Source organism: Falco punctatus (genome assembly GCF_963210335.1).
Source record: "Falco punctatus genome assembly, chromosome: 1".
Lineage (NCBI taxonomy): Eukaryota > Metazoa > Chordata > Aves > Falconiformes > Falconidae > Falco > Falco punctatus.
Window position 1 is genome coordinate 95,352,900 of NC_137580.1, and position 13,696 is coordinate 95,366,595.

Genomic DNA, 13,696 nt, shown 5'->3' on the forward strand with positions numbered 1-13,696 from the left:
CATCTGGATGTTTTTTCTTTAGGCTTATGCACTAATTGCATTCTGTTCTGCCACTTAGCATACTACATCAGAAATACTTACAGGATTTCCTGACTTCTAAAGAAAAGTACATTTTTAATGATTGGAGACCAGGTGGGTGGGCAACTTGTCTATTTGTCTTACAAAAACAAAACATGCTGCAGCTTTGACAATGATGCAAGGAGCAAACGTGGATTGCCTTGCTCTGCATTATTTCCACAGTTCCACTGTGAAGTAGGTAATTTCACAGAATTTAAAAAGAAAATGGAAGTAGCACTGGATCAAAAATTAGATGTTACTGTGCAGAGAAAAATAAGAAATAATGTGATTCAGCACAATCCTTAGGGAGTGCCCTTGGCTTGGCCTTGAGGGTCTTTGTATTATTGCAATTTCCAGATACATTTTTTTTAATCTTAAAATTTGAACTAATCACAAGGAAGTTAATAGCACTGATCAGGCTAGTTTGTGAACTCAGGTTATGGCCTGTAAAAACCACACCACAAATGAATAAAGGAAACTATGCAAAGAACCAGTTCAACAGCTTGCTTACTCTTTCACTTGGACCAGCAAATTTCTGTGGGTTTTAGTTACACTAGAGGCAAAACTTATTTTGAAAATACTTTTTGCCATATACTTAGGCAAACTCTGATTGATCAACAATGCAGTGTATTTTTTGGCAGACCGCAGCCTGCACCAGCAGCAAGCTAAAGCCATGCGGACCCTCAACAAAGTCTCTTCCTGGAACTATCCAACACCAACAACAAAAAATAAAAGCCATCTTGACGTTGATCGATTCTCTGGAGGAGCAATTACTACTTAACGGGCTTCCTGAGCAGCTTGATTATGTTCTGCTTCTGTCTAAGGCCTTGCTGACCATGTGGGTAATAATTTGATAACAAGAGAGCCTAATTAAATTAAGGGGCCATTTTCTACATCATAATATCTTTGTAGGTAAGAGATTTGATTTGCAGTACATACTATTCCTCCTCTCTGCTGTCTGCATTTGTCGGATTTACAAGCAAAAAAAGAAAACATTGCCTAACCTCCACCCCAAAGGACTTTCACTTTTCATATAGCATTATCAGAAAGCAGTTTTGCTAAAAATAAACATATAGCTTACCTCTCTCCACCCCACCCCCCTTGCTGCAGAAGGGGTTACAGTGCTCACTCGCTAAAAGGTAGGGATGACTTCTTGGATGTGCAAGGGTGTAGCTAGAGCAGTGAACTAGTGACAGTGCACCAACTAGACTATCTTCAGTGCTCACTCTCTTCTGATAAAAAAGAGCCCGCACAGTTCTATCCTGTAATGTGCCACCGATCTGGGACGATGCCCAGCTGTATGTGAGCACCCTCCTCCCCAAGTGGCCCACAGAAGCACAGGGTTCTCAGAGAATGAGCAAGAGGCACAAAAGCCTTCCAGATAACTGCAGAATAAGAAGTGTAAGATGGCACAACTCCTTGTTAGAGGAAAACCCCCCACATTTAAACAAATGCAGGTTTTGACCTGGTAACGTTAAGCCACGGTGCTTAAACTCATGAAATACTGTTGACAAAAGCGCTCTGGGGAAGGGGAGCTATTTGGCATGCTCTGTACTGCCGTGCAGCACAGAGCGAAAAGGCGCTATGTCATACAATAACTGGTCCTGACCACACCTAGTGCATTAGTCCTCATGTGGGCTGCAAACACAACCTCATTACTCCTGGCTCTCAGACGAGCAGATCAGAAGGGGATCAAACTACAGCACAAACCATTTAGGAGCCAGAAATTCAAGGGACAGCTGCAGAACAAAACTAGAGAGAAATAGGAACTTTACGAAGTAGAGCCCATCATCTACCTAGGTAAGCAGTTTATTTCTTTATTAACATCTTTTTAGATAACAAGAAATCATGTAAAGCCTATAAATAGAAAACTTCAATGCTTTGAACAACTGGGAAACCATGGCTCGTTTTAAAATGCAATAGTTTCTGTAACATATACATGTGCCTAAGCTCAGAACTCTTTAATAAGACCAAAAAGTGAACTCTTTATCACAAGAGCTCTTTATATTCTAAGTAGCAAGATGGGAATTCAGTTTACTTTAGCTGGCTTTAGACTGTTTAGAAAATAAATAATCCTTCCAAGTTAGCTTTATCATAAGTCTGGTTTAAAATTCCTTTTATGTGCTTGACCAAGAGTATAGCTATTTTTGATCAGGCAGTTATGATCAAAATTAAAAAAACATGTAAATTGGAAAGGTAATAGAATGTTTAGACAGGTCTTCACAGCTTTAACTCTAAGGAACCAACAACTTCTGTGAAATAGTTCAGATTTTATATTAAACTAACAAATGAGCAATCGCTTCTAACACGATGTGCAAGTATAACTTTAAAATACAGCTAGAAGATGAATTCTAAAGCATCTTATACCGTGTCTCCCATTTAAAGGTTATTTTTAATGTGAGATATAAATATTTGCCTGTGCAAACTTGTATTTAAGCCCCACTTTTCGTCATTCTTAAACAAATGGCTCTGTTTGTGCCAGTATCTCCATTAGATGCAATTATATCATTAAATATTAATGGTGGCTTCCTTGGAGAAATTGACCACTTTGATCAGAACACAGTCTTGGTAATGCACCATCAGCGACTGCTCTGAACGTGAAGCTTCCTGGATGCACAAACACTGACACAGGGGGAAAGATACCAGGAGCCAGCTGGGCTCTGTAAGGGCTTCTGGCCTGTACTGACACAGCCATGTCCACTGCCTGTGTGTCTGTATTTTAATTTGCTTAGTTACCAGTCATAATTTGGAGACTTTGATCAGCTGCTGGACTCCTTTCCAACACTGTGCAGCTCAGCAACCCCGTACAGGACTCTGAGCAAGCACATACAAGTCCGAAGTGATGCTAACAACCTTCTTAGAAGGACAGGTGGCCATTAACCTTCCTGAACACAGCCATTTCTCCCCACAGCAGGGCCACCCTGTCGGCTCTGCAGTTTCCTTGCTCAGAAAGACTTATCCTGTCTCTTTGCTTACAGAGCGGGGAGTAGTAGGGCAGCAGCCAGCCCCAGAGACCCTACCTGCTGCAGCGCCGGGGAGAACCATGCCGGACTCCTTCGCCGTCCACTTTCTCAAGGTGCTGAAGGAGCTGCTGGCCTTCGTGCTGTTCAGTTACACCGTGCTGGTCGGGGCGCTGCTGCTCGCCGGCTGGACCACGTACTTCTTGGTGCTTAAATGAGAGCTCCGCTTCTGCCGCTGCTGCCACAGGCAACTGGCTCCACCATGCAGCTCGTCCTGCGCGTCTGCTGGGCACACAGAATGGCGGTCCCTTGCTCCTGCGCCAACTCTGCAAGCGTTTTGTTTCGTTACTGTCTAATCACAATCTTATTTTCTTATGTACGAATAAAGATTTAAAAAAAAAAAAATCTGCATACCTGCATACATGCACTTTACTAGTCTTTCTGCCTCTTGCAGATTCTTTGTGTCTCCTAGACACTTGCCCCTGTTCCCAGAAATATTTAAAACCCTCTCAGCAGTTTTCTCCTGAGATTCTCACCCCACGCCCCACTTTGAGAGCATGGCAGTCTGCCGAGCACAGCGGAAGGATGCAACACAATTCAAACATGACCAACATCTCAAATAAACAAGTCCTGCCTTGTTCAGCTCTGCCTTATTAAAGGTGTGAAGGCAGAGATACAGAAATTACTTGTCATTTTTTCAGAAGTCCTGAAAAGAGACATTTCAAACCAGCACGTTTCCCTTTTCCTACAGTTTTATGAGGGAACACCAACACCACATTACCTACAGGGCTATTACCTGGCACTCTCAAGTGTGCAACACTTTTCAACAAATGCTCAAAACACAGAGTTAGCCAAAATATGTGCCTGTGATACAGCACTGCCTCACTAGAAGTAAACAGTGCTGAGTAAACTGATTCTCATAGAGAACAGACAGGAATTTCTGCTATAGATAAAAAGACTTAATTAACGAGGGCCTTTCATGTGAAACTATACAGGAAACCTTTGCTGGAGAAGCTGGGGATTATCACTAGTGCAGGACTAGCCAAACCCAGAGCAGCATCATATCCTCTTGAAAAACAAAGAATTAAACCGGGTTGGGGCGCAGGACCTGTGGGAGGCAAGTCAGCACACCCTCAGCCCACTGCCCTGCTGATGCCCTGAGACGGAGCTGAGGGGCGCGCTCTGCTGAGCCGGGCTGGCAGGCCGGGTGCCTCCCAGCAGGGCCCACCGAGGAGCGGGCCAAGCACGGCCCGAGCTGAGAGCTCCCAACAACACTCCCGCCTCCAAGACCCATCAAGGCGTGTCCCCCGGCACCGCCGATACCTGCAGCCACCGGGGCGGCGGAGCAGCCGACCCCAGGGCGGCGGAGCCGCCACCACCCGCCCGCCACCTCAGGCTGCCGCCGCCCTCACAGCGCCCCTCCCGCCCTCGGCCAACGGCCGCCCGCGCGCCCCGCCGCACGTGCCCACCCCCTGCGCATGCGCCGCGCCGGGAAATCAGCCCCGCCCGCTCCGAACTCCCTCTGTCCCCGGCGCGCTGACGTCACTTCCGGCACACCGCCCTGTCCCAAGATGGCGGCGGGCAGCCGGTTGCTCCGGAGCTGCTGTTCCTTCCTCAGGTACCGCGGTGGCCCCCGCCGCTCCAGGGCCCGAGGGCGCGGCGGAGCGGGGGCGGTGCAGGCGTTCAGGCAAACACCCGGGTGGCCGTTACCGGGCTGGTGCGCGCCGGGCGCGGCCGACAGGGCTGTAGTCAGGCCCCCGCCTCGGCTCCGGGCCGCTGAGGGCCTTTGCGGCTCCGGGCCCGTGCCTTCTGCCCGCTGTAATCGAGCCAGCCACGGCTGGAGCGGCAGCCTGTGCCACCGAAATGGCCGTAACGTACCTCCTCCGCCTCCAGATGCCGCGGTGGGATAGCACGAGCAGTAGGAGTTGTGATACACATACAGTGCTTGCCACTGGTGCTCGGTAGTTTCAAAGTACAGAAGAAGGAAAAGTGACTCGTTATTTTCAGAAAATTGCTGTACAACACAAAAGTTCTCATGACTGGGTGCTGCTGTTCTTCTGCTCGAGTGTTTCAGTGACAGGCCCAGGGCCCTTGGGCACTTACACAACTTTGCATGTAAATAAAACTGGCTGCAGGAGGCCCTAAGTGTTGCTGGGTCACAGCAGGTTATTACTGGTCCTGCTGCTCACCTGCATGTACCACACAGCACTTTTAAGCATGCTTTTTAATTTGTTTTTCATTATCATTAAATATTAGCAGTATGATAGTATCAGATACATTTCCGCTCTCAAAGGATTAATAACCTGCTATGTTTGTTTTCTTCTCTTGCACTTAAGTAATAGAATTTTAAACAAACTTAATGTTTAATAAGCTTATATTTAATAATAAGTTTAAACTGACTAATTCACTATTACACATCTTTATTACAGAAGCCTGGTAGAGACGAGGTCACCTAGAGCAGCTTCTAGGTGTTCTTTTCCTCTTTCATACCCATTTCCTACCATACGCTGGTTATTTCTTGCACTTAACTTTGCTTCTTGCATTTCCAGACAAAGCTTCCCTGTTCTGGCCAGGATTCCTAGGCGCTGCCTCTCAGGCATGAATGGACGATGGCACCAAATGGCAGGCATGGGGCTGGGAGTGGCGTTGTGTGCAGTCCCAGTCGTGGAGGTAATATATCCGAAGTGAGAGACATGTAGCAAACAGTTTAATATTCAAAACCACCTGCTTAGCATTTTACAAACTGGTACTCGCCCTCAGAACTGCATTCCTTCCTGGCGATCCCAGGTGTTTAAGTCTGTTGTTAAAGTTGTTAAGGAAAAGAAATGAGAAAGACAATGTCTACCTTTAATAACACCTTGCAAAAAACAGCTGCCTTGTTTTACACTGGCAAAACAGCAGGGAGAATTAGACTGTCCAACCTTGTAGCTAACCCTGGTGCTCTTCCTTAGTTATTTGTTACTAATAACACTCATATGAAAGTCAGTGAAAAGCTCATGCAAATGTCTTGTCTTTCAGAAACAGAACTCAGTTTCTCTCAGTAATGATGCCTTGATTAAAAGAGCAGTTTCCTTGGTAACAGACAGTACTTCTACACTCCTCTCTCAAACAACGTATGCATTGATTGAAGCATTGACAGAGTATACAAAGGTAAACTGAGAGATTACGCACTTTGCTAGCAAGTCAGTACTGGCAATACTAAATTATCTGGCACTAACTACACCTGTTAAACCATACTTAAAATGGACTTCTTTTTTTTATGAATTTTAATAAAAGAGGTGTGGGGGGTTGGAGATGTCAGTTCCCTAGGAAACAGTGGGATAGGGCTCACTGTTCTACTATACCAAACACAGAAGTTATTTTTAGCCGTGTTAGGCTGTTGCTTTGAGCTTGAACTTAAGCTGAAATGACCCATGTCTCAGAATTGGGGCTAAAGAAACTTGTAACAGTTACTGGATACCTGCATACTAAGTAGGATACACCAGCTGTATTCTTCGGTATTTTATTTACCTTCTGTGCCCCTTTCTAAGGCCATGAACTTGAGTTTCATCAGAAGAATTCAGTGAGCCATATTTAAGTCTGAATCAAGAAGATATTGCTGTAATTTTATAAATAAGTGCCAATTTGAGTAAAGTATTTGCATTCCAGTTTACTTCCTTATTAGTATGGCAAGTATATAAAGAGATGCTGTCCACAGCACTGCTGTGGGCAAGCAGCAAATGCTGTCAGTGCCTCCAAAATCGCAGTGAACTGGAGAACAAAGCATCTTTGGAACCATTCAGCAATTTTGCTAATTAACACTGAGACAACATCAGAGATATACAGATTGTCATGTAACTGTGTGAAATGATTCCTTTGCAGGCAGTTTATACACTGGTGTCTCTCTACAAGCAATATGCAAATCTTCTTGGGAAAATGAATTCAGATGAGGTGGATGCAGTCTGGCAGGTGGTAATAGGAGCCAGAGTTGATGTAAGCAATCAAGATGATTTTATTTTTTTTTTACAAATTTTTTTTTACAAACAATTTTTTAAATTATAATTCAGACAGCAATCTGCCTCTTAAAACTCTGCTCAGAAAGTTCTCACCTCACTTGCTCACCTTTTCACAAAGGCACTGTTTGGAAAAGTATTCAGATACTGTTACATCTAGTTAAGTAATAACTTTGTTTGACTCCTAGATGACGACAAAACAGCAGGAATACCTAAGGCTGGAATCCAGCTGGATGACAGCGTTACGTCTTTCAGAAATGGCAGCAGAAGCTGCATATCAATCAGGTAAGCACAAGCAGAAATACCAAGAATTTCTTTCCCCTAGAAATTAGGCAGTATTTGATGAATGAGAATGAAGTAGAGAGAGACAGAATATATATTCAGTTCATGTACCAACTTACAACTAGTGCTTGGGTTTTAGAGATGCTGAGAACTTGCATTCTTTTACTGGCTACAGGTCCAGTAGAAGCGTTCCGAGAACTAGGCCTGGAAACTTCACATGCAGTTTAGATCAAGACCAACCAAAACAGGTTTGAGGGAAGCGTTTAGTCCTTTTTAAATGCAACATTCAAACCCAGTTCTAGGAGCCACAGAAATAAGGCTATCTAGGGGGTCTAGTAGGTCTTTCTAGCTGGATTCACTTTTATTAAAAGAGTGAGACTATTTTCACTTTCATGCAGGAAAGATACTAATTTTGGTCTTTTCTCACAGTATACACACTTTCACAGAAAGTGCAGAGACTTGGTAACTCTGAGATTGAGTTATGGCAGCTGACTTCAGTAAAGTTATTGGAGGGGAGAAGGGGAGGAAAGCAATGAGAGTACACAGGGACACTCTCTAAGTGCCTGAAAAAGACACAGAACCAGGAGGAGCATGAGAGGAGAAAGCGTTCACAGTTCAGCAGTGGCACAGCTATCCCTGCGGCTGGTATGTGTCAAGACAGGCCAAGGACTAGAAGTTTCTGGCACACGATGGCTAGGCTTAGTTCTCAAACCCACTGGCACAAGCTGATTGCCCTGATCAGACGCTGGCTGTAACCCAGTTGGGTGGGAAGAATTCAAGGTGGCAAAAAAATGTCAAGTAGGCATAGTGTTTAAGGTAAATGAACTGTAAATGCATTTAGCATTAATACCATCCAAGAGCCATCAAAACACTTAGCAAAGCAGATGATAATTAATAGACAGTTGCTTCCTTAATTGAAAGTTTGCTGAGTGCTCCTCTAACCCACTGTATTTAAATTATTACATTTCAGGTGCAGACCAAGCCTCCGTGACAGCCCGCAGCCACATTCAGCTAGTGAAATCGCAGGTGCAAGAAGTGCGACAGCTCTCCCAGAAAGCAGAGACCAAATTAGCTGAAGCTCAAACAGAAGAGCTCATAAAAGCTCAAGGAGAGGAATCTTCATTGCCACAGGGTATTTTAGGAAGTACAGAGGCAGGTGAGGACCCTTATCTTCGGGAGGACTGAAAGGAACTTAAGAGTCACCATAGAATATGTGACAGTCAATCACAAACTGAAGGTCCCAAACTTTTAAGTGTGGGATAGTGGGAAACTGCTGAAATAAGCCTATGATTCCATTCCCCCCCCCCAACATTTTTTGTTGTAAAGCAAAGAGGATTGCTTTACAAATCAATTCCAAGTATCTGAAAGGCCTTTATCTTGTTTGTAACTTGTTTGTAATACTTATGGATTCAATTACTGAAATGTTCAACTATGCAAATGTGAAAATTGCTATCAAGGATAGCTTGTTGTTCATCGTCTCTCTGCTGGGAGGGTCCTACGGTTTGTTTGATAGTTTGTGAGCGCTCTCTTAAGAGGCTAACTAGGTATCAGCCGAAGAAGTATTTAAAAGTAATTATTTTTAAAGCTGTGAAGTAAATGATGTCTGTTAGGAGATACCTTCATTAAATTGTGCAAAAGCATCTCATTGCAAGTTATGCTCATTTGGGTAAGACATTAAGCGCTGTTTTCTGTTTGAACTTAGAAGAAGTTTGTAACAGAGCTGAGTGACAGCTGCATCAAATTTGCAATCAAGAGAAGATCTCAGCTGTAAAGCTAAGGACTTTCTGTGGAGTGACCCAGGCTCTTAGTGGAGTTCTGCAGTTCAGTACAGCCACCTCTTTCACCCAAGAGTCACCACTAAATATGCATGTGCTTTCCCCAGGAAGCAAAGGGAGATTTGATTTTCAAGATACTGTGGTTATAAACAAAGTCGTTGTGGCAACTGCTGTGTATTTCTTTATAAAGCAGTGAGCAAAAGCAAGCGTTACATATTTGAATGCTTTTCAACATGAGCTTCAGGAAAATAATTTCAAGTCTCTTTTTGCAAGCTTAATGTGAAATTTGCAGTATTAACTGTATAGACAATATAAACTTAAGCTGAGGTTGCTTTCTAGAGCAGTCTTTGTAGAATCCTTTGTAGAATAGTATCCACTAGAACTTTATCACTGCTGGTTTGAGTCAGATAATCCCCATTCATCAGGTTTTGTAAGAAAACACACATACATTTTTCACAACAAATGAGCATATGATGCACTACATGTGTGTCGAGGTTGCTGTTACTAAATTGAGTTGTGCTGGACTAAGAATTTTTTCAGCTGTAGCATAAGCCTTCCTGTCTATTGAACAAATGCAAATCTGAGCTGCACAGCACTGTACACTTATAGATTAAGTAGAAAAGGAATTAGTAAACCACCATTTCTTGCTCCTGCTCCTCACTGGGTGCTGCTGTATCCGAGGTAGAGGGCACAGCTCACAGGAAGATGCCAGTGCCTGCTGTGCCAGTATGCAGGAGGTCCCAAACACAGCTTTGGGCTGGAGCATTAGGAAAAAAAGCCACTATGAGAGGATTATTTACAGCAGTGGCACAGCCACGCCTTCACAAGCCAAATGCAACTTCAGGTCAACCTCTAACCACAACTGCTCTAATTTGCTACGTGCTGCAGTTTCAAGAAAGTCTGCCAAGCCACTGACCCAAATGCACGTACAGGTTGTGTTCCTTGCAGGATGCCACAATAACTCTCTTCAGATGCTTGCATGGCAGAGATATAGCTTACGGCAGACAAGCACTGCTACAGGAGCCTGCAAAGCAACGCGTTCTCCCCGTCAGAACCTGCTCCCAGCCGCCTTGTTGCCCCGCTTGTTTCACTGCTCTTACTTCCCAAGACACAGGCTGTACCCACACACATTGAACCTTCAGCTGTGACAGGGGCCAGCTAGTAAGTTCAGTCAAAATGGGAGTGAGGAGCTCCATATCACCTCTATAATGGGATGGAAAAAGAGTCCCACACCTTTACTGGGAAGTGAGAGTTGCCTGTCGGGGGTTAGCCCATACACCTAAGCCCACAACAGACATGACATCACACTCTACATTATGTTACTGAGTTGGCATTTGGAATCATCTAGTGGATCAGAAAAATGCTGCCACAGCAGTTCACAGGGTACCACAGTACACACTCTGTCCAGCCTCTTCTCTGGAACAAGCAGTGGTGCCCAGGAGCTAGGTTTTGCTGCTGATACTCGGCCTTGTTTACAAAGCCAGCACATCTGAAACGACATGTAGATAATTTCTCAGGTACAGCTAGTACACCTAATTAATCCTTGTTAGGGCTGCAGTGAGAAGACACGGCAGCAGCTTGTACAAGACTGCACTGAGGATGGACACACACACACAGGCTTACCTCTTGCAAGAGCAATTTTTTCAAACGCCTACTCACATCTGGCACAGAAACTGCTCGCATGAGAGTGGTAACTCCTGCTGTAAGAGTCTGGGTCACACCGTGGGGCTAAGCTACCACTACAGCGGGTGTTATAGAAAGCCAAGGCAGCAAGTACTGCCAGGAGTCCCACAGCCTGACACCACCCCACTGGAAGGCAGCCAGCCTGCCCTGACAGCTCATCACACCTCTGGTCTCAGGATCTCCTCAGTCTCTCTGCCTGTAGTACAGGCAAGGACCACCTGGAAGCATTTCCCAGGCAACTCTGAAAGCTCCAGCTCACAGCTGGTGGGCAGTGAACACTGGGCTGCTGGCACTACACACAGCAATGGCAACAGCACAGCACAAAATGTGCCAACTTCCGTAATCACAGACTTCCTCTCTACCCCACTGCCTTTTTCTAAAATTTCCAGGCTGCTTCTCACTCACACACAGCACAGCAGCTCCTGACCTAGCAGCAAAACACCCTGAAGCTGAAAAGCTTCACAGAAGTATCACTGAATCTGAAGTTTCATATTTGATCTCTTTCCTCAAACGGGCGACTCCAGGACACTCCTAGATTGTTTCTGTATCAATGCATCTTGCCCGGACAGGGGCAGAGAACGGCAGCTGCCCACAGGAAAGGAAGTGGCAAGTATCCATTTCCACATAACCTTATCCTCTTTAATATCAATGACTCCTTGACATACATACCCAGCACCAGCTCTCTGTCTTCTCTGGCTTTTAGTGCTCTTAGCTTTCAGGAGACCCAAGAATACTCCTGTGAAAACACTTTTCAAAACTGTATTTTATTGATATCCAACATTACAACAAACCAAACACCTCCCCACACCACATGAAAAGCTACAGCCACTCTAACCACCATTGTAATTATTCAAGACATATTGCCCCTCTCAAACCCAATCAGAAAGTATTTGTGCAAAAGCTTCCAGTGCAAGTAAACCTGTAATAAGCTTCTGTAAAATCCAAAGGGCTTGAGTCAGAGCCCAGACCCTTGGATCATCGTGCTGTGTTAAGGCAATGTATTTTTGAGGCTTTTTCTTCCCCACTCCACTCCCTTTCTCCTGCTGTCCGGTAGGACCTGTGGGATTGCTGGAACAGCGGAGTTGCACTGCTGTGGACCCAGCAGCACACACTGGGCTTTCCTCCACCCCTGCCAGTAATTTCTAGTGCTCTGTCACTCATAAGTCATGATTAGCCTTCCTACACGAGGCTGAATTCAGCCGCCCCTGTGTTGCAGAGCCCACAGAGCTTCACTCACATCCCTGCGGCAGCTCTAACTTCCCCCTGGCCCCAGTCAGGCTGGGAGGAACCGAGCCCAGCCCCACACCACATCTCACCGAGCCACCGGCCCCATCCCCACCCCAGGGCAATTCAACTGCGCCAGTAACTCACCGACAGAAAAAAAGACTTGCTGCAACACAAACCCCTATGGCTCAAGTACTGTTAGTAGAGGACACATTTCTACCACAACCTGATTTTTTAGTTTCAGTACCCTGTATCTGTCACCAGTCACAATCCCGCCGTGCTCATCAGTAGCTTCTTTTCCAGCCCCTTCTGTAGCTGTGCGTTACTGACACTGCACACCGAATGCTGTCATCCTTCACCAGCGTCCACATGATCCACATCTCCGTTGGGTTTAGTCTGTGCACAACCATCAGCTCTTTGTACAAGCAGGGATCGAAAGGATTGAAAGGTCTCTGGATCCCGAAAGTCTTAAAGCCAGCATGGTTCTTTGGGGTCACTGCCATCTTTGCCAGACACATTCCCACAAAGACATCATCTATCGGGAAGAGCTCCGTGTCCTCAGCGGTGCTCTGGAGGCGGCACACCGTCTCTCTTGACATCACGTAGCCCCCTCCACCCGCGTAGAGAGGATAGAAGGGGGCTCTATACATGGGCTCTGGAATAAAGTATTTGACCTTGGTGTTCCTGATGGGCCGGGCGTTGGGGATCACATCCCCAACAAAGAGATCCCGTTCGGGATCCAGTTCTTGGAGGAATTCAACAATGTTGTAAGTGTTGACAAAGACATCGTCATCACCCTTCAGCACAAACCGGGCGTGCGGGCAATCCTCCACGAACCAGCGGAGGAAATGCAGCTCCTTGAGGGTCAAGTTGAAGAAGTTGTCCACAAAATCCCATTGCAAGATGTCATCGAACTCCCGGCTCTCGTAAGCCAGCAGCTGCTGGAGGGGCTGCACCTGGGGTTTGGCCTCCGAGCGCCCCAGGAGGAAGAGGAGCCTGACGCTCCTGCCGCCGACAGAGCCCCCCTTCCCCCACGTGTTCCTGATGGCCACCCGCCGGTCCACGTTGATGGGGGATGACTTGATGGCCAGCAAGAGGAACATCTCCCGGCTACACCGGGAAGGCTTCAGCAGGACCGAGAAGTTCCGGCAGTGCTTGTAGGTTAAGAAGAGCCGGTGAAGCTCCGGGAGAGCGAGCGAGGCGTTGGCGAGAGTCAGGTTGGGCGAACACCGGCTGGGTTCGGCGCTGCCCATCGCCGCCGCCCGGGCTCGGCCCCCGGCCCCCGCCGCCCCCCGCGGCGCTGCCGGCTTCGCCTCCTGGTTCATGTAGAGCAGCGCGGCCAGCAGCGCGGCCCAGCCGGTGCAGAGGGCCAGGCCCCTGAGGCGCCGGTACATGACGGCACCAGGACACCGACCGTGGCCGCCGCAGCCCCGCGACCCGCCCCGGCATCCACCGCCACCCACCGGCCCCGGCCCGCGGCTCCCCCCGCCGGCCCCGGGCGCTGCGGCCGCTCCGCAGCCCCCGCCCCTGCGCCCCGCGGTGCCACCGGCGCACACCCCGACCGCGGCCAGCACAGCCGCCGCTTGGACTTACCGGGAGGCGCTGCCGCCCCCGCGCCGCCGCCAAGCACTGCCCCGCCCCGCCCCGCCCCGCCCCTCCCCGCCGCTGCCGGGGCTCGCCCCGCGCACCCGCCCCGCGCCCCGGCACCGGGCACGGGCACTGG

The 13,696-nt window shown here is 47.3% G+C and overlaps 3 protein-coding genes across 3 annotated transcripts; 2 read left to right on the forward strand and 1 right to left on the reverse strand.

Annotated features, from left to right (window-relative positions):
- The first annotated feature begins 69 nt into the window (after positions 1-69).
- On the forward strand, positions 70-5,687 carry LOC308071447 (uncharacterized protein). Its single transcript, XM_080406877.1, has 3 exons — positions 70-1,857; positions 3,036-4,635; positions 5,567-5,687. Exon 2 carries the CDS (start codon positions 3,101-3,103, stop codon positions 3,233-3,235), a length of 135 nt encoding a protein of 44 aa, XP_080263003.1. The 5' UTR covers positions 70-1,857; positions 3,036-3,100; the 3' UTR covers positions 3,236-4,635; positions 5,567-5,687.
- DIABLO (diablo IAP-binding mitochondrial protein) lies at positions 4,549-8,931 on the forward strand. The gene is made up of 6 exons (XM_080406691.1): positions 4,549-4,635; positions 5,567-5,687; positions 6,036-6,167; positions 6,879-6,989; positions 7,198-7,294; positions 8,262-8,931. Exons 1-6 carry the CDS (start codon positions 4,589-4,591, stop codon positions 8,474-8,476), a joined length of 723 nt encoding a protein of 240 aa, XP_080262817.1. The 5' UTR covers positions 4,549-4,588; the 3' UTR covers positions 8,477-8,931.
- A 141-nt stretch (positions 8,932-9,072) lies between these two features.
- On the reverse strand, positions 9,073-13,585 carry B3GNT4 (UDP-GlcNAc:betaGal beta-1,3-N-acetylglucosaminyltransferase 4). Its single transcript, XM_080406670.1, has 2 exons — positions 10,690-13,585; positions 9,073-10,555 (listed from the first exon to the last, which is right to left on the reverse strand). The coding sequence occupies exon 1, from the start codon at positions 13,365-13,367 to the stop codon at positions 12,258-12,260; it is 1,110 nt and encodes a 369-aa protein (XP_080262796.1). The 5' UTR covers positions 13,368-13,585; the 3' UTR covers positions 9,073-10,555; positions 10,690-12,257.
- Between the last annotated feature and the right edge of the window lie 111 nt (positions 13,586-13,696).

What these genes read in the sequence shown, in the direction of transcription:
- DIABLO (XM_080406691.1), top strand. Translation starts at nt 4,589, where the DNA reads ATGGCGGCGGGCAGCCGGTTGCTCCGGAGCTGCTGTTCCTTCCTCAG. An exon ending in GTGCAGTCCCAGTCGTGGAG is followed by an intron (nt 5,688 to 6,035) that starts GTAATATATCCG and finishes CTTGTCTTTCAG; the next exon opens with AAACAGAACTCAGTTTCTCT. An exon ending in CATTGACAGAGTATACAAAG is followed by an intron (nt 6,168 to 6,878) that starts GTAAACTGAGAG and finishes ATTCCTTTGCAG; the next exon opens with GCAGTTTATACACTGGTGTC.
- LOC308071447 (XM_080406877.1), top strand. Translation starts at nt 3,101, where the DNA reads ATGCCGGACTCCTTCGCCGTCCACTTTCTCAAGGTGCTGAAGGAGCTG.
- B3GNT4 (XM_080406670.1), bottom strand. Translation starts at nt 13,367, where the DNA reads ATGTACCGGCGCCTCAGGGGCCTGGCCCTCTGCACCGGCTGGGCCGCG.